Genomic DNA, 26,281 nt, shown 5'->3' on the forward strand with positions numbered 1-26,281 from the left:
GTAAGAATGGAATGTTGGTTGACAACTTAACCAAGAAAAGTCTATGTATGTTTAAATTATTGAAGTGTCAAGAAGCTTGTCCTTAAAAGGGGAATGTTCTACATGGTTGCTTGTTTGGGTTAAGAGAAAGATACAAGTCCATTGTTGTCAAATATGCCTACATTGTGTTGACTAAAACCCTCCCTCTGCATCATAATGTACTGAGTTAAATTGTTGGTTAACAAACTTTTCCTAAGAAAGAATCTTTACACCTTGAGAATGGATGTTCACTTTCCTAGAGAACTTATTGTTTAATATGTAGGGTGAACAAAAATATCACTCACAAAACATAGAATAACTAAATGTAACAATGTCAATCAAAATCCAGTTTTGAGAAAGATATTTCCTTCATTGACATATGCAATGTGTACAAGTAATAAACACATAGGTGTGGATACATTGTGGTAGCCTTAAAATACCTTTAACAAATGGGCAGAGGTGACAATACTACCTAGCAATATTGCTATGAGTATGACAAAGTTCATATACAAAAAAGATAGTAACAAGGTACAACTTCTCGATCTAGATAACAAGTGATAAAGGGGTGCACTTTGCCAACCATGTCATTCTATTGATGATGAGAGAGTTCAAGATTTTTCATTATCTCGAGTCCATGCTACATGAGAGCCAATGGCTAGACAAAGTCATCAAAATGTTGGCCTCAATCAGATACAAGTCACGTGGCTTTGAGGATGACGGTTCAGAGGAATTACTTCCAATAGTACTGTGGGTCACCATACAACGTATAGGATGACACTGGTCCAACGCCATTTCAATTGATATATGGGCAAGAAGTTGTGCTCCTTCCCGAGTAGATGGTGCTAAGCTTGAGAGCCATTGTGGAAAATTGTTTGGTGACACAACAAGCTTGAAGGAATGACTTGTTGCACTCAATAGACATCGCGATGAATACCAATAGAAATTTTGGCACGATAAGTATCTCTAGAGATTGAACTTTCGGCTAGGGCAATTAACTTTAAAATTTAACGGTAGCAACAAAATCAAGCTTGGGAAGTTCAAATTTCTTTGGATTGGACCTTATGAAATCAAGAGGTTGGCCAAAATGGGGCAATCAAGTTGACAACTATAGACAATACACCCATTCAAGGACCTATTAATGACTCAACTTAAAATCTATCAGGAGCACAAAAGACCTACCATAGGAGTCAACATGTTGGTATACACGAGTAAAGGGGGATGGGTAGTGGGGAAAGATCAGACATTGAAGGAATATCCGGTTATCGGGGAATAACATTGCACCAGAGGAAAATTGCGTCAAAGAGAGACGAACAAATGAGTAAAGGCGGGTTGGGGAACATGTTGAAGGTATTGGTGTGCCATGAATCCAGAAACATCTAACAAATGCCTACTTTGACACACCTGTAGATGGAGGCAAATGGGTGGTTACTAGAAATGGATAACACCTATGAAGGCATGCGAGAAGGATACTCGGTGTACAATATAGACAAGGAAGTGGAAAACAAGAGAACTGAGGTTAAAACTAGGCAAGACATAGAGCTTAATGAGGAATTGGAAAATTGATTGACCTTGAGGCTTATGGGAGAGAGATTGGACCTCGTCTAGAAGTAGTTGTGAAAGCTAATGACTGGCTCATTTGTGAGCAGAGTGGCTGCAATAAGGACCTTGTAATATGTTGCATAGAGAAAGTGTCGTATCCCTGTTTTAAGATAGAATTTTAATAATAATTAGATAATACAATGTTAGTAAATAAATAATGATAATAAAGTTATATTAAAACTAATACTAATAATAAAAATAAGAAAGTAGAAAGTATGTTAAAAGTATGTTAACTTTCTAAATAGAATTTAATAATAAATAATAATAAACACAAATAAGTAAGTAAATAAATAATATAGTGTAGAATATTATAAATTAACTAAATCTAATGAAAAGTCGAGATATTTAACAAATAGACCCAACTCCTTAAAAATAAGACATAAAAGGGAGGAGAGTTTATTTTAGAGAGGGAGAAAAAGAGGAGGAGAAGATAAGAGTTCAAAAAGAAAAAATGGAAGAGGAAAGTAATATGAAGAAAATAAGGAAGTGACAATATTGTAGAAAGTATTTTAACTTTCTAAATTGTAGAAAGTATGCTAACTTTCTAAATAGAATTTAATAATAAATAATAATAAACACAAATAAGTAAGTAAATAAATAATATAGTGTAAAATATTATAAATTAACTAAATCTAATGAAAAGTCGAGATATTTAACAAATAGACCCAACTCCTTAAAAATAAGACATTAAAGGGAGGAGAGTTTATTTTAGAGAGGGAGAAAAAGAGGAGGAGAAGATAGGAGTTCAAAAAGAAAAAATGGAAGAGGAAAGTAATATGAAGAAAATAAGGAAGTGACTTTCTGAAAAGGTATCAATGATATTGAAAGGATGTGAACCTTCGAAAGGTTGGGACTCTTGGAAAAAGAAGAAACAAAAGAGCCATATAGACCAAGCAAAGAAGAAGGTAAGAAAGGTATATTTATGGATTATATTTATTTAATTATGTTTACAATTTTATTTATATTAATGAATGATACTTGTGGATTATTTATGCATATACATATGTATATGTAAAGATGTAATTTGAAATGGATAACACACATGACTTAATGGTTAATGGTTTAAAATCGACAGAGTCCCTTTATAGTGAAGAGAGTGATCTTAATATGGTTAATAGCTTAAGATCAAGAGAGTCCCTTTGGGAAGAGAGTGATCGTAATGTGGTTAATAGCTTAAGATCATGAGAGTCCCTTTAGAAAGAGAGTGCTTTTAATATGGTTATAAGGCCGGAATATTCCATAGATGTTAACATATGCATATGTGTCAAGGGCCCTGGATAGAGAATGTCTCTTTTAGGAAGGACCTTAAAGGGAGCTCTTCATAGAAGATGGAGAAGTAATCGGGGATCTAAGGATCCTCAAGAGGGTTATTGATCTCGATGTGGAGACATCTTTAAGGTTGGGTTAGGATAGAGGGTAGAATAGTGAAATATATTTTATTATCGTATAAATTCTAACATTGATTTTGTAGGTATTATTGTCCTTGCTAGTGGGGACATACAGCAGAAATAAAGAAATATAAGGGTGATTATTTGAAAAGATAAGGCAGCACGTATTAAAAGATAGATTTGTAGGAGGATAAAACAAGCTTAGAAATAAGATAAAAGATATAAGCATCGAAACGAATAAAGTAGATAAAGTTAACCAAAAAACATGCAGCAATATATATGAGATAAAAAGATAACTTGAGTGCAAAAACAGCCCATAGATATAAGAGGCTAAGAACATAAAATACGTAGCTTATTCTAAAGGTAAGGAATTCAAAATAATTCAAAATAAGTCAAGGCCATTAAATGGGTAAATAAGTAAGTTGGGCATATATGCAAGGGCATTCCAAATGAATATTAAATGGTAAATAAGGTAGAGAGAAATAATAGTGGATAAAACATAGTATATTATAAGTTGTCAACTTATTAAAAGACACTTATAATATTAATACATATTGTCCTGCATATGAAATAAGTATGCCTCAAATATATATTATTCAAGTTTAATATATTTTCATGTAGAAAAAATATATTCAACAGCATTGGTATGATCTTCTCCAAACCCCAAATAAGAATTTGAAGCAATTAAAGAGTAAGTCCAAAAAGGGACATTACAAAAAGATATCAAACTCTTGTAACATTGACCTTGAACTCATTATGCGAGTCATACTGAATCTCACAAGACATCTAAAGATTAACAGGGAAGCCCCAAATAAGAATTTGAAGCAATTAAAGAGTAAGTCCAAAAAGGGACATTACAAAAAGATATCAAACTCTTGTAACATTGACCTTGAACTCATTATGCGAGTCATACCGAATCTCACAAGACATCTAAAGATTAACAGGGAAGAAGCAACATGGTACCGACAGTATGGTGTTTGATACATAGATAGGAGATACAAAGGTACGAGGTCCATCCACCACCCCATTACTCGATCAATTTATTGAATTAGAGCATATTAGCACTTGTGAACAAGTATGTTGTAGGCAACAATTGGGTACTTGTTGGTGGTGATATGCTTTTGAATAAAAAATGAGAACTTGAGAGTGGCGTAGAGGAGAGAAAAGAAAATATGGCAATAAAGAGAGTGGAAAAAGCAAAAAATAGAGGGGTGTGGGCGAATGAAGGAAAGGATTATTTTGCAAATAAAACAATTGAAAGTGAATCTATTTTGTAGCTGTAAGACTGAAAAAAATAAAATTCCAATAGGCAAGTGCAAGAGAAATATGGATGAGTGAAGGGGATCAATGATACGTTGCACATCTCTAGTTAGCTACAAAATTTGTTACTATTCTGTTGTCTCAATGATGTAGGTGTAGTTTGTTTTCTCTATTGGCTATTGTAGGATGGTGGGAGGAGCTATTGGCCTTGTTAAGCACATTCCTGTCAGCACTTTTAATCAGCTAGATTCATGTACTATCTTGCGCAACAACTCTTTACTTATAGTGAATAGGTTTGTAAATTCTACACCTTGACCATTGGAATTAGCAATGAATAGGAGTGTTGTGTCTACGTTGGATGGTTGTACTTTTTGGGTACTCAAGCAATCTTGTCCTATTGGATGCAAGATACTTGCAAAGGAACAATGCTTTGGCTCCAAGGAATGTTCCATATGAATGAGAAAGGTCCAAGGACCCTGTAAAATAAATCTTTTCTTGATAGGTAGAATAATTGTGCTATGGATTTGACTTTTGTCAAAAATTGCATATATGATCAGTAGACCCACATTCAACTTTATTCTAGTTCTCACAAATCTTTTGGCGTGCTAGATTTTGATTTTTCTTGATGTATTTGGCTCTATGAATGTTCCTTCACTTCCAAGTCTTTGGATTATGCATACCTTATATGATGACGATTGTAGGGCAAAGGTATGTTTTCTTAGGAGTAAATTTGAAAACTTAGCTGGTTTAACTAGTTATTGGAAAATTAGATAGGTAATAAGATTAGGGTTTTGATGACTAATAATGGAAACCCATTTTGTTCTACAAAATTTCATAGATTCTATAAAGACATAGGACAATTTCATATACCCCTTAACAAAATTGAGCTTTTAAAAAATTGAATAGGATGTTAATGGAGAGGGCAAGGAGCAAGCTTGGGACATAAGTTTTGGTAGAAATAGCTTGTTACTGAAACTTAAATAAAAACCAGAATAGATTGTATTAACGATGCACACTCTTAAATAGAGTTTACAAACCCTATAAAAAGTGTTAAGTCAAAAGCAAAGTTGTCTAAATAAAGATGTCTAAAAATATAACTAATTAAGACAACTAAAAGGAAAGCCTAAAAGACCATTAACTAAGGTTCTAGAATAATAAGCTAAATATAGCAAGAACTTAGGATTCTAAAAATAATCTAAGACGCTCCCTTAATAAGTTAACTGTCATTCTATCAACTACCTTGGAAAAGATTGTACATGTCTTGTAGCCGAAAGCCCTTCAAAACATTATTTTGCTATTGAGATTCTCCCTAGATCTGCAAAATGTCAATGGCTGAGAGTAGGCAAAAAATGAAGAAGGTTGCCGCCTCTTAGTAAATAAGGTCCACCAAGATAATTGAGTGGGGGAGGGGGGTGAATCAATTATCTTATCAATATAACTTTTATCAACCATGTTAAACCTTAAACATGTGATCAATCTAATCAGCAACCATAAGAAGATTCACATACACAATAACACCAGATATGTTAACTAGGGAAACCCTTGATCAGAAGGAAAACCCTGGTGGGGATGGTACCCAGAAAATGATGCACTAAAATATAAGTTCCTTGTAGGAGGATGAACCCTATTTGGTGTTACTGAAATACATTCAATACATATCAGTCCTTGTTAGGAGAATTTGATTCCTTGTTAGGAGATTCGAACCCTGTTAGGATTTGTTGAAGGCAAAAGGACCCACTGTCCAAACAGCTTTAGGGGCAAGACCACCGAAGTCACTGTCCAACTGGCTTTTGTATTATTCCTTTCAGAATAATAGAAATGCAACTGATCTCAACAACTCAAACTCTTGCTATGTCCTCTTGTGCCAATACACACCAAATACCTTTAGATCTCAATACCAGATCTCCAACTTCACATCACAATGATCCCTTTGATCGCTTACTCACATTTACCAATCTTTACGAATCCAATGCCATTTCCTTCCAACTCATACACTTCATACTTTGTCACAAGGAAAATATCTTTCTTTAAACCATGTCCTCAAAGTAATTCATTGAGTCGGCCTTGAGGCTTTCCCAATTAATTACAATAGGACCTCATTAAGATAATACAATTCATTTCATCTTTTCACAGTTACAAAACACTGTCGGCTCACAGTATACAAAACTTCTTACACGTGCGACTTCAGACTTTGTGCACTTGTTGACGTCATAATTAGGCAATCTACTATCTCTGTCTTACTTCGCTTATCCAGATTCTATCCCTGTTAGGAGATACAATCCGAACACTAGAATCCACTTCTTAGGTACTCCGTCTGCACACTGTCTTCTGTAAATCACAAATAACTCATATGTCTTTGACTTTCTACACACGCACTTGTCCACGTCAGTAGGACACACTGAAGAACATATCCTCAACTGCGCTTGACCTTGTCATCAATACTCGATCCGTACGTTCTTGTTCTCTGTCTGCTACTCTGTCAGTCTTCATAGTATGTTGACATCAATAACAAACATAGTCATGAATGCAACACACAATCATGCTAACTGTCTCTCCATTGTTGTAGCAATGCTAGAATACTCCCCCATAGGAATATCATCAACATTCATGCTAACAATCTCCCCCTTTGGCATTGATGGCAAAAGATAAAAAAAATCTAAGCTCCAAGAATACCAAATCCAACACTACTGTTGCTGCTGCTCTAATCTTTTCAAATCCTCTTCATCAATCAAATCTGGAACTCTCAGGAACAACTGCTGCTTCCTCATTGATAAACTTCTTTTCTCCCCATTGACATCAAATCTATCTTTTCTTCATAATTCTCCACCATTGTGTATACTTATCTTTCCATGCATTCTCTCCTCAATACTCAGGAGATGTTTTTCATGCACTCTTTCCCCATTGACATCAATGTTAAAAGTAACATTATGGCAATCAGCTACTCAATGTCTTCAACCAGCTCAAGTGTCCAAAGACACTGTTTAATATTAGCTACCAAGAGTCCTTCATGGCTCTACTCAATCACAGAAACCTCCCCATTGAGGAAGCATTAACATTCAGTCCAAATAAACAATATTACTCTACACCACTGGACTGATGCAATCTCTACATCTTCTATTCAGAAGTAGGCAGGGGCATAACCCCAAGCATACCTTGCAAATACTCAAATGTATCCTTAGGTAAAGGCTTCATAAAAATATCTGCAATTTGCTCTTTTGTATTAACATACTCTAATCTAATCTCTTTCTCTGCAACTCTTTCTCAAAGCATGATACTTAATAGATATATGCTTAGTCTTAGAATGTAACTTAGGATTCTTAGACATACTCATTGTACTTGTGTTATCACAATGTATAATAACAGGTTTTGAAAACTCTGTCGTGATATCCTTCAACATTTATTTCATCCACATAATTTGATTGTAATTGTTTGCTGCTGCTACATATTCTGCTTTTGTTGTATTCTGAGAAATGCAATCTTGTTTCTTGCTTAGCGAAGAAACCAATCTTCCTCCAAGGAAAAATGCTCCACCACTCGTATTTTCTATCATCCATACTGCCTAGCCAATCTGCATCAGTATATATGCACATAGAATAAAGTCATTTGATCTATTATACCATAACCCAAAATCAAATGTACCCTTCAAATATCTGAATATTCTTTTTATTGCTGCATTGTGTGATTCCTTAGGGTCCGCTTGAAATCTTGCTACTATATCGACTTCATTTGCTATATCTAGCCTTGTTTGAGTAAGATATTGCAAACCTCCAATCATGGATCTGTACTTCTTTTGCTCAACTGTAAGTGTCTTATCTTTGCTAGATAACTTGTGACTAGTTATCATAGGTGTACCAACAGGCTTACAACTTTCCAAGCCAAATCTCTTCAACAAGTCTTTCAAATACTTAGTCTCTAATAGGAAAATACCATCACTGTTCTGCACAATTTGTAAACCTAAGAAATATTTCATCTCACCAATCATGCTCATCTCAAATTCATTCTTCATTTCATCAGCAAACATGTCACTTGCTTCATCATTACCTCCAAATATTATGTCGTCCACAAATATCACAATAATCAAGAAGTCATCATTAATTTCTTTCAGGTATAAGTTACTATTTGCAGTACCTTTAGCAAATCCTAATTTTGCCAAGTACTTGTCCAACCTCGCATACCAGGTTCCAGGTGCTTGCTCTAATCCATACAATGCTTTCTTCATCTTGCATACCATATCTCCTTTTTCTGTCCAAAGAAATCCTTTAGACTGCTCAGTGCAGACTTCTTTAAGTTCCCCATTCAAAAACGCTGACTTCACATCCATCTGATACACTTTAAACTTCTTATTTGCTGCATAAGCCAAAAACATCCTTACTGCTTCAATTCCGGCAACAGGTGCAAATGTCTTGTCATAGTCTATACCTTCTTGCTGTGAATATCTTTTAAATACCAATCTTGCTTTGTTTCTCACAACCTCACCTTGTTCATTCATCTTGTTTCTGAAGACCCACTTAGTTCCTATAACATTCTTATCTTTAAGTCTAGAGACCAATTCCCATGTTTCATTCTTCACAATATGATCTAGTTCTTCTTTCATTGCTTGAATTCGATGATCATCCTTATGTGCTTCATCTGCACTCTTTGGTTCAACTTGAGGAATCAAACATAATTCTTCATGAACTCTGTTTCTTCTCATAACTCCTCTATATTTGCTTCCAATAATCTGATCAGCAAGGTGATTCTTTGTCAAATTCTTGTTTGGTGTAGGTGTTACTGCCTCAATTCTTATTTCTTCTCTAGGTTCAAATCTTGGTTCCTCTCTCTATTACACAACTTGAATGTCATTTTGCAAATTATTGTTAGTCTCATAGAAAGTCTCAACATTTTCTTCAATAGGCTTAGGATTAGCTTCTTCATCATCAGAATTATAATCATCAAAATTAGTTACTAAAGTTATCTCTTCCATTACTTCCTTTTTGTTAACCGATCCAAGCTCATGACCTTCATCATCACTATCATTCAAGAATTCTTCTAATCTTGCAAAAAAAAATCTCATCATCAAAAGGACAATTCTTAGGCATTCTTGACTTTTAAGGTTTTCTTGTCTTCTTTACTCTCTTAGGACATTTGGATGAAAAATGACCAAATTCTTTACATGTTGAACAAACAAAAATTTTCATACCTTCATCTTGCTTCTCATCTTCCTCTTTCCAACTGTTATAGTTTACTCCATCAAACTTAGGACTTTCTTTTCTGAAATGACCCGCCATTGATCTCCATAAGTTGTTAAGCCTTTCCTTCAAGGACCTGATGCTCTGATACCAATTGTTAGAAAGCCCACCAAGATAACTGGGGGGGGGGGGGGGGGTGAATCGGTTATCTAATCAATGTAACTGTTATCAACTTTATTAAACCATAAACATGTGATTAATATAATTAGCAACCATAAGAAGATACACATACACAATAACATCATATATGTTAACTATGGAAACCCTTGATAAGAGGGAAAACCTCGGTGGGGATGGTACCCACAAAATGATGTACTAATAAATAAGTTCCTTGTAAGAAGATGGATTCTATTAGGAGTCAATGAAATACATTCAGTACATATCAGTCCTTGTTAGGAGACTTTGAATCCCTGTTAGGAGATTCCAACCCTGTTAGGATTTGTAGAAGACAGAAGGACCCACTGTCCAAATAGCTTTAGGGGCAAGACCACCGAACTCACTGTCCAACTGGCCTCTGTATTATTGCTTTCAAAATAATAGAAATGCAACTAATCTCAGCAACTCAAACTCTTGCTCTGTCCTCTTGCTGTGCCAATACTGCACCAACTATCTTTCAGATCGCAATACTAGATCTCCAACTTCGCATCATAATGGCCCCTTTGATCGCTTACTTGCATTTACCAATCTTTACGAATCCAATACAATTCGCTTCCAACTCATACACTTCATCCTTTGTCATAAGGAGAACATCTTTCTTTAAACCATGTCCTCAAAATAATCGGGACCTTAATAATCTTGAAGAGGAAGTGTTATTCATGGGATTGATAAGTTGCAAAATTAGTCTTATGAAATAAGGGAAATATTTATGAAACCTTAGGTTTAGGGAGCCTATGTTTAGGTCCTTTGAAATAAGGAAAATATTTATGAAACCCTAGGTTTAGGGGAACCTATGTTTAGGTCCTTTGAGAGCCTGTAATGAGAACTATGTAACTTCAACCTGTTTAGAAGTTGGAATGTAGGTGGCACTTGGGTGAAGGATACCCTTGTGACCTCAAGTTCATAGAAATGATTTAGGAGGGGATAACTCTAGGGATTAGGTTTTTTCTTGTTTAACCTTTCCTCTATAGTAGTATTTAGTTGAGGCCGTAGCAAATAATAATGGTTATGAAGAGTTAAGAAAAACTAATAAATAATATCTAATACATTATATTCTTGAATAGAAAGGCTAAGGGAATGAATTGGGTTGACTATTTATAGTAGGTATCCACTTAATGCTACATGTTGAGTCGAGGCTGTAATGTGTTGGTTCTATGTAATTTTTATGTGTTTGAGATATTTAATCCCAAACTTATTGGAATGTGTAGGTAGTCCTCAATCATTCTATTGTGGTGTACTTGTTTTAAATTAGGAACCTCTCTTTTAGTTATAATGCTAAGCCAACTTTTATGGCAATAGATGGAGTTTGGGTCCTTCAAGGGCATAGGTAGAGGTTTGTGTTCCTCTAGCACATAGGCTAGTCCTCTCTATCCAAGGTGATCACCGGAGGATAAATCTTATGACCTTACAATAAGCTCATCTGCTCAAGATTGATCGTATTCAAGGAGTGTAGATTGTCATTTGTATCACCCAGCTAGCGGATGGTTACCGCCGGTTGCATTTAGGTGAGGGATACCCACATTAATCTAAGGAATTGGACTGATCTCACCGGTAGGATGTGTGCCTGGTGGCCAACTACATATCAGCAATAGATGTCCTCACTGCTTCGTTGTTTGATGGACTCTAGGGTAGAGAATTTCTAATGAAGAATAGGTAGGTGATAATTTGACCAACCTCATAGTATGATTTTGGGCATAGCTTGATTTGGAAATGTTTTACTTCACCTTTGGATCAAAACAAATACTCATTGTAGTACAGTGTGTATTGATTTCATGTCCCAATTATCTATTGGTGCAAATGACCAAGAAAAGGAATGGGACCCATAGTGCAATGCACAATGCGACAACCTTGCTACCAATGTGCTACGGATAGGGGATGGTACCATTCTATTTTAGCCAATAACAATTGTCTTTGTGACTCATTTATGATTCAGCCACTATTTTTTTGTGATGCATCTTGGAACTACTCACTGTGTATTCAATGCATGAAAAAGCTAGTTAGCTTGTGTACCTTTGATATGTGTGAGCTAGTCCTTGTTATATGTGACGTAAGCTAGAGATAATCATTATGTATGTGATATGTGCTCTGAACCTTGTGCATGTACAATTAAGTAAACTAATGATTGAAAATGATGAGTATGGAAGCAACACCTAATGGAAAACAATATTTTTCATTGTGATGGGACCCAGTTCATAGAATCCCTTAATTAATAGTCAGGATTAAAGAGAGATCAGGGATCTCATCAAGAGGAGAGAGTAGACTTCCTCTGAGTGCAAAGTATAAAGCCTCTGATTTCCCATGAGAGGGTACGCAGGCAGGGTCGTCAAGAGTGAATCCTCGAGGCTTAGGTTTGGGTCTAGGGATGGCCCTAATTATGGAAGCTAAATGCTATCAATTGTAAGCATACTGTATGACATTGAGTTGTCACCAGACTCACCACCTTGGTGAACGAAGGAGTTAAAATATCTCAATTACCAAATTAATTTATTTTTAGCAAAGGGGTGTTACAGTTTCATGTTTTCGACTTGTTTTGTGAAGTCAATTGCAAAAACTAGTGATTTTGACACGAGTTTGTCATGTCAAATGTGCTATCTTCACTGCTCACAGGTTTTTCTTTTCATGATACTTTGTTGTTTGTGTTTTTGCTCTTCCTAATCATTTCTTTAGGTGTATCATGGGTTGTCCTTTATCCTTGTAGATGGCTTGGGTACTGCAGTCCTTTGTAAAAAGCATGGATCAAATATTTAGTTCGACAATGATACAATTTATTAGATTATAATAATGGATGAAGTACTGTTCAGCCACGCAATACAACAATGTTAAAGTTAATTAGATTGATATCGTGGATATTGTGATGACATTGTATCATGCTCAACTGGAAATTTATGCCTTCCTCCGTTTTTGTCTGCATGTAAAATAGTGCTTTGAGTGGTTTAAGATCTGCTTTAAATGTGTTTTCAACCATTTCTAGCAATTTAAGCCATCTTTGCTTGTTGAATACCAAGCATGTACTTTTTAGCTCTTTATCTGGCAGCTACTTATGCAACAGAGAGCACCAGCTTAGTTGAGAAGTTGGTATTTGGTAGTATAGGCTTTTAAAGTGGTCATTTTAACAATTTCATTAGGAGTTCTGGTATACATTCATGTATTTATCATCCACGTTTAATCTTTATACTGTTTAAAGGTGTTCTACTGTGGTGTATCTCATGTTTGATGCCTGATGAAGTAGATGTTTTATTTGCTAGAATCAACTCAAATGGGATTACAAATAATTGGTTGTAGTTTTGCTTGTGAATTGTTATTCCAGGAGCAGTTTGATGATGTGCAAAAGAAACCCACTTTACCGTCAACAACACCAAGGGAGCGAGTGGAGTTGGTATGTGGTATCTTCTTGAAGCTCTTCAAGTTTAGATTGTAATGAACTAACTAAGGCTTTACTGCATGTTTTCTATTGGATATTAGTCCTTCATATCCTTGGAAGGCTTTGATTGGTTTTGCTTCTATATTTTTCGTTTTGAATATCCAAATTTTATATATGTGGATATGAATTTAGATCTGTTCTCTTCATATGTTATTAGTTCACTGAAAAAGGCTTTATATGTGCAGGATGAAAATAAAAGTGAAAAGGGACTTGCAGAACTATATGAGGTTTGTTCACTGAAGAATTGCATGAGGAGATAGAATATTTAGAAATTATAGAGCTTTAGCTAGTAGGTTCAGAAGTTATAGTGGTCTAGCTGTCATGCCCTATATTTGACAGATATTTTCTTTGTGAGGATATGCACGGTGATCTTCTATTTATATATTCTTCTAATCTTGTGTTGGATATTGGCTGAGAATGAGGTTTCTAATTTCAAAACTTACATGTTATTCTCCTAATTTCATTCCTAGTTTCTTTCTATTTTTACAGGCTGAGTATATGCAGAGGACAGGCTTAGCAGCTGCCCCAACATCTGCATCAGATGCATTGAAAAATGAGGTGAGTCTAATTTTGATATTCAAGAGGAATACCATTTTTTGTTCATGAAAAAACAGGAGTTTATATATATTACAATGAAAGGTAGCAATTACTTATTCAATCAACTTTTCACATATCCTGACTATTTTGTTCATGTAGCAAACTCTTATAGGTCTGCCTTACAGTCACCTATATTGACATCCTTGTGTGCAGTCTTGAAGTACTGAAATTTGAATGCAAATGATAGAAAAATTGCTTTTGAATCCAACGCTTATGACAAAAGAGAGAGAAGGGGGAAACAGATCTTTTAACATAAAGATGATTCGAACCATCTACATTGCATTCCTTTCCATGTTGGTGGTCTAGTTTGGCTGGTATGGTAGAATTTTCTCCCAGGTTTGGTACAGTTGGGGGTACTGCTGTATATATATGTGTGTGCGTGTGTATGTGTGTACATATAAATGTGACACACACACACACATATAGACACCGACATATATGTATACACACACACATATATACATGTATATATATATTTATATGCATTTATCTATATATGTATTTAATAATAATTTATATACTATACATATATCTACATCCATGCATATATCTATACGTATGTATATATCTATATACACACATCCATAGTTATATATACATATGCATATATCTACATTTGTATACAATGTGTGTGTGTACATGCATATATGCATGTGTGTGTGTACATGCATATATGCATGTGTGTGTGTACATGCATATATACATGTCTGTGTGTATGTACATACATATAGATATATGTATTTGTATAGATAATGCTGTAGGTTGAAGGAACAGTGCCATTGGAAGTAACTGGGAATTGCCCCAGGGTGGGATACCTGTCAGGATATTGGGGTGCCAAGGGTGTTGATTATGGTTTGAGTGGCTTATTTTCCAGCATCAGTTGTTAGATACATGTGTGTGGATACGTACATATGCGCTTGTGTGCAATGTCTTAAAATTTAAGTTGTCAAATTATATCAAGATTATGATGACTTTATTTAATTATTTAATTAAGTGTCAAAATGACTTTAATGGAGCTTAGTGAATAATTAATCAAGTCATTTTAATATAAAAGGTGACAATAAAGAGACAAAGAAGAGGAATACCAAAAGATAGGCAGAAGGTGAACAAAGAAGTTTAGGGATATGTTATTAAAGAACATTGAGAGGCTCATTCTCAGCATGCTTGGTTTATGCTTGATTACTGTTTTCTCTTGGAGAATTCTGGGAAGCTTTGGTTTCAGTTTTGAAAACTTGAGGACAAAAACCTTCAGAATTTCTTGGTGGATTGGATGGAAAACCCAACTCATCTTTGGAGGTAGATTCACGATGGAGTTCACAGCTAGGCAACTTTGTGCAGTCTTATTTGAAGACAAACTTTAGTAATGGAGGTATTTTACATCATTTTGAAAAATGAGGATGCAATAATTTATCTTCATATTTCAGATCTCTACTTCAGTCTGATATTATGCTCAGTTACCACATTCGTATGTTGAACCTGAATTCAGTAGTCGGTTCGGTCAAAATTCATATGCAGTTCAGAGTCGTTACAAATTCGCTTTTCTGTGTGTAATTTGCTGCCAGATCAGTTAGCAGGACCCTGAAACTTTTTAATGACTTCTGTCGAATTTGGAAATCCCAATTTGAATCCAAAACAAATGGCAGCAATTTTGGAGCTACTGTTCCCTTGTTGGGTCAACTTGACTTTTTAATAATGTTTTGAAATTTCTATAAAGTTTTGGCCTTTTATTTTTATAGTTTTTTAACTGTGTTTTGGGGCCACACAAGCTTCTGGCTACCATTTTGTATATGCTCATATGCCTCCTTAAATGATTGTGTCATGCCCTGATCATGTTATGCGATTCTATGTTGGTTATGTCATATTAATTGTTAAGAATATTAACCAAGATAAACCTACTGGTCTGACAGTACAGACTGTACTTCCTCTTAATAGTAATATATCTCTAATGTTGGCATTTAATGATATATATATCTCTCCTATAGGTGCCAAGTTAGGAAGGGTTAGGTTATGTCCCTTGAGGGACATACTTTTTAGAAAGGATATATAAGTAGGTTGTAAATGCGGATTATAGGACACACAGTTACAGCAGTCTACTCCTATAAGCATTTTATATCCTGCAATTTATATCTGAGATTCTCTATCACAATAAAAGGTTAAATATTCAGTATTGTATCTGCATTATAATAAGCACTAATTTTATCAATATTCATACTACTTAGAAGATCATTCTCAGCATATAAGACTGGATTAAAAGTCTGATTAAGAGATAAGGATTTAGCAGAAACTTTACATGGTATCAGAGCTCTGGTAATCGAACCTAGGCTCTGCTAAATTTCAGTAATCAGACTTTGTAGACATTAAGCAACAATCTTCTATCTTCCATGGCTTACATAATCAGACCCGAGGACAGGTTTGATGGGAAAAAATACTTTGAAGCCTGGAAGTTCAGAATCATGATGATTCTTGAAGAGAACAATGTACAACAATTCATTGATGGAGCATCCAAACAACCCTCAGTTGAACTTCACAAATCTATCTGGAATAGAGGAAATAGAAAATCTATTCAAATCATCTTGGATGGAGTTAAAAATGATATTGTACCTATGCTTACAAAACATCAAACTGCCTTTGATATGATGAATGCATTACGAAATGGCTATGAAGTAAACAATGCAACTAGGGTTCTTGCACTAAAAAGGCAACTGAATCACATTCAGATAAAGAAAGGAGAATTGATAAGTTCTTACTTCTTAAGAGTTACTGGCATTATAGATGAACTATCAAGCATAGGAACTATCATTAGTGACACAAAATTAACACTTATGGCTATAGATGGATTGCTAGATTCATGGGAGACATTCACACAAGGAATAAGTGCCAGAGATCAGCTCTCAGACTTTAACAGACTCAAGAATGATTGTCTTCAAGAGGAATCCAGAAAACTAAAGAAAGGAGGGAAACCAAAAGTAGAAGATGAAGAACTTCACGTTCTTAATACAAACTCCTATAAAGGCAAGAAGAAGCATTTTAAGAAGAACAAGGGAAATCAAAAAAATGGAAAGCCCAAGAAAGATCTATTTAAAATAAAGTGTTTCAAATGTGAAAAATTTGGACACTATAGATCTTATTGTCCTGAAAATTCCAAACAACAGGCAAATTGTACAAATGTCATTAGAGAAGAAGATACTTATGATCTTGAGAACCGTGTTTTGTATTCCTCTCTATCAAATAAAATTTCAAATAAAGCATGTGTAATTGATAGTGGATCTTCTCGACATATAACGGGATACAAAGAAACTCTAGATTCTTCATCAAAGAAGGTTAACAGTGAAGTTACCGTTGGTGATAACTCAGCACACTCCGTTGAAGGAATTGAAAATTGTACTTTGAAACTAAAATCAGGAAATACTCTTCTTAAAGGTGTACTCTATGTACTAGGGATTAAAAGAAACCTAATCTCAATTGCAACACTTGAAGATGATGGACACAATGTTGCATTCGTGGATGGCAAAGTATTAACTTGGGCTAAGAACTCTTCCATCAGATTTGTATGAATTGAATACAAAATCTAGTCGATCCATTCAAGCCCTAGTCCACGAAGCTGAAGATTCAAATGAAATATGGCACAAAAGATTAGGGCATCTAAATTTTAAAACTTTATTAACTATGGAAAAGATGGTTACTGGATTACCCAAATTAAATAAAGACCACCCTAGTATTTGCAAAGGGTGTGCTCTGGGTAAAAGCACCAGAAGTCCCTTTCATGATAGTACTAGGAAAACAAATAATGTACTAGAATTAATTCATTTAGATTTATGTGGACCTATGTCTATTCCTTCTCTTGGAGGATTTTAGTATTATATCTTGTTCATAGATGACTTCTCTAGGAAAACATGGATTTACTTTTTAAAATGCAAAGAATCAGAAGAAATCCTACAAAGATTTAAAGAATTCAAAGCATTAACTGAACAAATTTTCAGGACATAAAATTAAATCCCTTAGAACTAACTGATAACGGAAGAGAATATACCTCAGACTTGTTTAAAAGGTTTTGTAAAGAACCAGGGATTAAGAGGGAGTACATTGTTCCTTATAACCTAGTGCAAAATGGGGTAGCAGAAAGAAAGAATAGGACAATTATAGAAGCTGCTAGGGCTATGATTTTTGACCAAAACCTAGAATATTATCTTTGGGCAGAAGCCTCTTATACTGTTGTATACATTCAAAACAGAAGTCCTCACTCCTATCTTAAAGATAAAACACCTGAAGAAGTATTTAATAAGTTAAGACCGAATGTAAGTCCTTAGAATTTTTGGATGTCCTATATATATCCATGTTTCAAAAGAAAAGAGAACCAAGTTAGAACCCTCTGGGAGGAAAGGTATTTTTGTAGGGTACAGTGAAACTTCTAAAGCATATAGGATTTTCATACTTAGATAGAAAACTATTGAACTTAGCAGAGATGTAATCTTTGAAGAAGATCTTGCATTCAAAAGAGCCATAAGTTGTGATGAACCTTCTCCTTTATCTAGTTCTGAAAGAAATAGTGAATCTGGGTCCTAAACGGAGAACTTAGAGGAAATCAAAGATGAAATTCAAAATATGAACCTTGAAGAAAATTCAAAGAAAAGACCACTTTGGGCCACTCAAATAATTGAAGCAGCTCAAGACTTTGCTGCACCTTCCAAAATAGTCAGAGAAAGTAAAAGACCTAAAAGATTCTTTGGTTATACAACTAACATAAGTGATTTATCCATAACAGAGCCAACCAATCCCTCTGATGCTATTAAACATACAACTTGGAAAGAAGCTATGATAGAAGAATACCAATCTATCATGAAAAATGATGTTTGGGAAATTGTTCCAAGACCTAAAGGAAAATTTGTTGTTTCTTTCAAGTGGATATTTAAAATAAAGCATGCTGTTGACGGTAGTATTGAGAAGTATAAAGCCAAATTTGTAACCAGAGGATTTTCTCAGAAAGAAGGCATTGATTATGAAGAAACCTTTGCTCCTGATTCCAGATATAAGCAGTCTTAGCAATTGCCGCATCAAAGGGATGGAAGGTACATCAGATGGATGTGAAAACAACATTCCTAAATGGAAAGATTTCAGAAGAAGTATATTTGGAGCAACCTGAAGGATTTGAAAGTCATGATCCTAATGCTTTTGTTTGCAGGCTCAAGAAAGCTCTCTATGGGCTTAAACAGGCTCCCAGGGCCTAGTACGAAAGAGTTGATAAGTATCTCACCAGCTTAGGATTCTCCAAGAATGAAGCTGATCCAAATTTATATTATAAAAGAGATAAAGATGATATGGTAATTTTGATATTGTATGTTGATGATCTACTAATAACAAGTGATGATCATCTCATAGATCAGTGCAAGAAAGATCTAACTAGAGAATTTGAGATGAAAGATTTGGGACTCCTTCATTACTTCGTAGGACTGGAAGTACGACATAATTTTGACAGTATCATACTAAATCAAGGGAAGCATACATAAGATATTTTAAAGAAATTTGGAATGTGGAATTGCAAACCTATGTCTTCTCCAATGGAGACTAATCTACATAAACTTAAGGAAGCAGCTATAGAATCACCATCCATAGATTTTACTCTCTACAGACAAATGATTGGGTCTCTTATGTACTTAGTAAATACAAGACCAGATATTTGCTATGTAGTTAATGCCTTAAGTCAGTTTATGTGTGCACCGAAGGAGATTCACCTAGTTGTAGCTAAACACATTATGAGATACTTACAAGGCACTCTTAATCTCAAACTCAAATATGAGAAAGTTGCTGTAGATTTACATGGATTCACTGATTTAGATTGGGGTGGAAGTCTTAAACACAAGAAAAGTACTTCAGGATGTTGTTTTAGTTTGGGATCAGCAATGATATCTTGGATATGTAGAAAGCAGTCTTCAGTAGCATAGAGTTCCACAGAAGCCGAATGCATTGCAACAGCAATGCCTGTCGAGAAGCAGTATGGCTGAGGAAGTTATGTGTGGGATTATTTGGGCAAGCTATGAATCCCACGATTATTCATTGTGATAATTAGAGTTCTATCAAGCTCTTAGTGAATCCAGTTTTCCATGATAGGTCCAAGCATATTGAAATTCCTTACCATTATGTAAGAGATATGGTAGATAGGGATTTTGTAAAATTGGAATACATTTGCACTGCAGATCAGACAACAGACATACTCACCAAACCTCTATCTAGAGTGAAGGTAGAACACTTCAGGAGGAGACGTGGTATGGTTGAGTTGTAATCCATTTGTACTCTCTTGACTATTAATAAAATAATTTTATTTTGTCAGGCTATTGACTGTTATGGGCTCCACCATTTGTATTCATTATTTTAAGAGGTGATGATCTCTGAAAATAATGAACACTTGTATAAAACATTATGAGAGGTGACGATCTCTTAGATAATGTGCTAAATAATAGAGTTCTACTTTAAGATCTAGATGAGTTCAAGATCATATTGTGATGTTGACATTGCTATGTTTATGGGTCACAAAGTGGATAAAGGAAGAATCTTAGTATTCTCCAGGTTTATCCTGTATTCTGGTAGATCTTAAAACTCAGGATCATGTTGTGATATGGAAATACCAGTTTCTATGAAATCATAACTTGGATAAATGAAGAGATTACTCTTTAGATTTATCCTGTATAATATCGCTAGTGGCAGTGATTTGTCATATCACAGGTTTAGTAATATGACTTTGCATCATGTGTTCTATGATACCACATACTAAGAAGAGACAGACAGATATAGAGTATTAATTCTTGCTTATTCATCTGTATTGGTGTTGCTAGATATAATATCTCTTTGTCGGATTATCAGGTTAAGAGGGAGTGTTAAGAATATTAACCAAGATAAACCTACAGGTCTGACAGTATAGACTGTACTTCCTCTTAATAGTAATACATCTCTAATGTTGGCATTTAATGATATATATATCTCTCCTATAGGTGCCAAGTTAGGAAGGGTTATGTCCCTCAAGGGACATAACCCTTTAGAAAGGATATATAAGTAGGTTGTAAATGCAGATTATAGGACACACAGTTACAGCAGTCTGCTCCTATAAGCATTTTATATCCTGCAATTTATATCTGAGATTCTCTATCACAATAAAAGGTTAAATATTCAGTATTGTATATGCATTATAATAAGCACTAATTTCATCAATATTCATACTACTTTGAAGATCATTCTCAGCATATAAGACTGGATTAAAAGTCTGATTAAGAGATAAGAATTTTGCAGAAACTTTACATTAATGTTCTGCTGCATCGGTTATATCCTAGTCACCATTTATGGTTCGTGCGGGAGATATATTTGCCTTCCTATTTATTTGTTTCTTTGTATTGCTGCGCAAGCACAATGTGGCATCAAGGTTTAGTGACATGTCTCACATCTGACATGGTTCCTGATGGATGCAATTAATTCTCTTTCATGTATGTATTGAGGTCGACAGTTCTCAAATTAAAGCGGCGATTCATATATTAAATATGCCATGTGTCAAATGGCATACTCAAACAAAGCTATTGAAGCATTGGCATTTAAATATTTTAATAAATGTGGTCGAACGGCCATCCACGATAGCCATTGTCCAGCATTCCCATTTTATACTGCTGCTACATATTCTATTCTGCATAGCTCTATGTTGTATTATTCAATCATATTACCAAGAAGTTTTCCATAGCATTTGTATGCCAACAACCCTGTGGAACAATTGAGAGAACCAGTCTTAGAGAAATTCTTAACAGTATTACAACAGTATTTGACCACATTTATTAAAATATTCCAAATGTGAATACTTTGATAGTAGAACATTGTTCAAACTAAATGGTTAATATATGTGGTGGTATATTTTGCTAAGTTGCTTTAATATTAGTATATATATATATATATATATATATATATATATATATGATTTTTTTTTAAACCCTTATACGGACGAACATAAAACGAACCCGAACCCAACCCCCAAAATAATCGAGTGAATTTCAAACCCAAATCTTGAACCTGCATCCGTACCAGATTCCAGCAACTTAGACATTATATAATAGTCTGTTGGATGAATAAGAAAATTAGTTGCATGCAAATTGTTTGTTTAAATTCACGGACATTGGTAAAATCTAGAGAAAATATCTTGAGGACATGCTCTGTTATATATCTAGAGATCAGGAAATATTGGTCTTAGGGAACTTGCTTGGTGAGTTGCTTTCCAAAAGTTTCCTTGTTAGAGGAACCTTTCAATTCTGCATGCTGAAGTGGGGAGGTTATCCTAGGAAAAGTCCCAGTCAACCTATAGTCTAAATCTTCATCCAAACCCTAAGTACTCAGCTCAAGAAAAAAAAAGAATCCCCAACTTTTTAAAATATGGCCCTATTTTTCACCAGCAGAAGAAACAATTTGGGAGTTCAGTTTTCTTTTTATTAGCATCTTGCTGTAATCATGACCTCGGATATCCTTGGTGGCATCCTTCACCAGGTTGGTCTGATTATCAAAACCTCTCTTTAACCTATAGATTCTCTGATTGAACCATGGTAAATTTTCTGCTGATGTCCACATATAGTGAAAAAAATGGCTCCATTGTGGAAGTTAGAGAACCATGTCTCACGGGAGGGAATGAACATTTAATACTTAGAACTGAGAAGAGTCATCTTGAATTCGTTTTTTAGTTCTTCTCATTGGTGCACAAAATCTGTTACCTTAATATTTGAATTAAGCTCAATACCTGGATTAGACAAAAAATAGTCAGGATTTGACTTTCTGAAGTAGTATTGAATATAGAGGATTTTGAAAGAATCCAAAATCAATTAGTTTTATTGGAGAATGTTATTAATCTTCCAATCTAGGGATGGGTACTTCTTGGCTGCATTAATTACAATCATAGCTTATGCATCAATGCACGCCTTTATAGAGTTGCTCAAAGAAACCATTTGAAGGCCTAGGATGAATCACTGGGCTTGAGTTTCATTATTTGTTCCATTTGGCAGCTTCTTATATGCTGCAACGAATTATACCTTAAAACACATCTGGTCTTGGATGATCCCAAGTTTACTTTAGACATGCCAATGGAGTTTATCTTGATAAAACATGGTGGATGGGGTTCCCGTTTTGCATTAATTTGTGAAACAACCTAGTCCTTTGCTCCACATTGAAATGGTTAGGCTCTAGAAGATGCCAGGGTTCAGTAAAGAGAGATCCTGAGAGAATACTTTCATACCTATGTGCTTTAATATTTGCCTATATTTGAACTACTTTAGAGATAATCTCTTCAATTTCTTTAATTTTGGTGATGGCTTCTTCAATTGTGAGTATTTATTTATGAAGATACTCTATTAATAGTTTGAAAACTTGGACATAGCATAGACTTGGCAATCCAAAATTTTGAATTGAACTTGCACCTTGGCAAAAAGGATGTAATTACACACACAGAAATAGAAACTAATGCATTTAGAAAACAAATTTAATCACTTCGGTAACTTGTCATAATTAAAATCTTACAAGCTATATGACCCTTAAATCAATGAATAATAATTTGGGATGCTTGTAACAGGGAGACCGACAACTTGGATTTATGGAGAACAAGGGGACAACCACAAGGGAAGGTTCGGCTGCAAAGTCTTAGTGGGGTTGAGTGGCAGAGTCCCTCGTAGGGGTTTACCCATTAGGATCAAGGGGTAGTGACCCTAATGGGGTGTGGGGAAGCAACCTTGATGTGTTCCACCAATACCAAATTTAAGGCATTTGAGACCAAATGGACCTTGCTAGAACACATCATCTTTCATTGTTTTATCACTATATTCTCCTACAAGTAGTCCTCACCGTTTCTAACAAAATATTAATTTTCTGAATCCCTTCTCTTAGTGTATTCTTGTCATATGGATGTTGAAGATATCTTCTTCTAGGAAAAATAAGTCTTTAAGATGATAAATGCCAAAGAAATGAAGTGAAATGGTGAAAATCACATGGGTTTTATTTTAACCCATTGCCACTTTCCCGAACACCAAGTCCTCACTATTTCTAACAATATTTTAATTCTCTCAATCCCCTCTGTCAATGTGCTCTTGTAATGTGGATGTTGAAGATGTCTTCTGCTAGGCAATGTAGTCTTTATGATGATAAATGTCAAAAAAAAAGAAATGAAATGGTGAAAATCACATGGGTTTTATTTTAATCCATTGCCATTTTCTCCAACACCAAGTCCATACTATTTCTAACCAAATTATAATTCTCTCAATCCCTTCTGTCAACATGTTCTTGTTATGTGGAGGTTGAAGATGTATTCCACTAGACAACGTAAGTCTTTAAGCTAAGTTGCTGAATCATGAGACTTTTCTGGGCATTTCTGGATACAAAACGTACAGGAATCTGATTCTGAAGCAAATCTCCAGTGGGTACACATCTGGGATTTGTGTTTTTAAATGCTAAAATATTTAGTGTTCTTGTTTGATATTTTAGATATTTTTAAGATAGTCTGCTGATTAACGAACTCTGAACTTATCTACCATGAGATTCTGGCTTGATCTTCTTAATGCAGAAACCTCAATTAAATTAGAATGAATATGTTTCAAATTTGAGAATTGTATTGGTTTTGTTTAGCATATCTATAGGTATATGGCATTCTAAATTTAATATATTTTCAATCTGTATATACTATATATAGATGCATACATACACACACGCGTGCGCGCACACACACACATACACACACATATATTTGTATGAATGTACCAAAGATGTACCCACCCCCCTCCACAGACTTTTGCTGTACCAGCGTTTCGTACCCAAGTACCTGTACCGGTTCTGATTCCTGATTCGGCAACTTAGTCTTTAAGATAAATCATCATAAATGTCAAAAAAATGAAGTGAAATGATACGGGTTTTTTTTTTCAACATATTGCCGTGCAATTTTGCACCAGAAAGTTATATCATTTGAAACCTTGGTTGACTCACAGGGAACATTGCTCAGCTCTCCACTTGACTTGGCACAGCAAGTTGCGGTGAGTCAGCTAAGTACTCACAGCATTCGGAGCCAAATATTATTAAACTAAGTTAAAAGGATTGTTATTGTAATTAAACTTATTATCAGAGTTAGCTGAGTGTTATTCTTTATCACAGGCTGATGCAGAAGGTATATTCTGATTTCTGTATTGTATCTGATTCTCAGGTCTTTAAACAGTTAATATTACTGTGAGACTTGATTGCCAATACTGAAGTAGTTTTGTCTGTAACTGCCCAACCAAGAAGAATGCATTAATTGATTTCCATGCTTCTTCTCAAGAATTCGATCATCATTTATATAAAGTCAATTTGGGCACAATATCAATAGATGTGTCTATTGGATGAAGAGACTTGTGTGAAGAGGCAAGATTAGTTTATAGTAATTTCATTTAATATTCCTAATGAGGATCGGGTGAATAAGATTGCCCAGATTATGGCAAATCACAATTGACTTAAATGACCAATAGTCTTCTAAGATCATTGCACTATCATTATGATTGCAGACATAATAGTGCTGGTCTGATTTTGATTCATGAGAAGAATAGTCATACTTGTGCCAAGCAGATTAAGGAGAGATACATATAAGTGTATATATATGTGTGTATGTATACTAGTTCGCAGGACGAACGGGTATACATGCACACATATATACTGTTAATCTGATCGATGCTACCATTTAACAAGGATTAATGTTGATATCCACAAATGACTCAAATAGGTGGATGAGATTCAGAAGTATAAAGAGTTACAAAAGTGCACTTTTTTAATTTGATTTTTCAGTATGCTACAACATGTGCTGTGATATGGGAGTCCTTGTTTGCATCTTTTAGGGGCACCTTGTGAATATGCTGTGAATTGTATAGGAAACCAACAGAATTTAATTAAACAAATTACATGGGAAAGAAAAGAGAAAGTTAATGGGTTGTACTATGTAATGTTCCTAAATTAAGAGATGGAATAAATAATGATAATTATCTAATATTAGTTAAATATTTTATAAAGTAATATTATTAATTATTATTATTTAATATTAGTTAATAAATGAAAAACTAATATTAAATCATTAATTATAAGAGTTGTTTGGAGGAAGTTTTATTACAGGAATTTCTTCCCTTATAAAGGCATTGCCAAGGTGGAAGGCATGATTAGGGGAATGGAATTGGAGAAGTTTGATTCTAAGGTGGTGAATAAATTATTCCTTTCATCAGATCCTTCTGACCTAGTGGAATCAGAGAGCAAGCACATCTATATCAATATTTATTGTCAAAGTTGTCGTATATGGAAATATATTCAATTGTGGTTAGTGGAAGAGAGAATACCAGAATTCAATGATTGTCTAAACAACAACTGAGACTGAAGATAGCAGTATGGATGGAATTGCAGGACGAGTTTGGTTAAATTCCAGATACAGTGAACAGGTGCATCTTTTGCTATATTGTAATATTTCCATTCTCAGTTCTGTGGTAAAACAGTTGAGTGAAATATAAATATTGATATAAGAAATTCAATTAGAATAATATTTCCTGTATATATATTGAAATCTCTTTGAATAAAATTAATTACATGAGATCAGAATTTGCAAAGAT

At 34.7% G+C, this 26,281-nt stretch overlaps 1 protein-coding gene across 1 annotated transcript in view; it reads left to right on the forward strand.

Annotated features, from left to right (window-relative positions):
- The window catches only part of LOC149543321 (U3 small nucleolar ribonucleoprotein), a 78,553-nt gene that overhangs the window by 44,881 nt on the left and 7,391 nt on the right, over positions 1 to 26,281 (forward strand). The window contains exons 6-8 of the mRNA XM_089798151.1: positions 12,957 to 13,025; positions 13,256 to 13,297; positions 13,560 to 13,628. Of these exons, the coding sequence (XP_089654277.1) occupies positions 12,957 to 13,025; positions 13,256 to 13,297; positions 13,560 to 13,628 (180 nt within the window). The remainder of the gene's footprint in view (positions 1 to 12,956; positions 13,026 to 13,255; positions 13,298 to 13,559; positions 13,629 to 26,281) is intronic.

This window comes from Cupressus sempervirens, chromosome 8 (genome assembly GCF_028749045.1).
Source record: "Cupressus sempervirens isolate cs-2001-9-10 chromosome 8, ASM2874904v1, whole genome shotgun sequence".
NCBI lineage: Eukaryota > Viridiplantae > Streptophyta > Pinopsida > Cupressales > Cupressaceae > Cupressus > Cupressus sempervirens.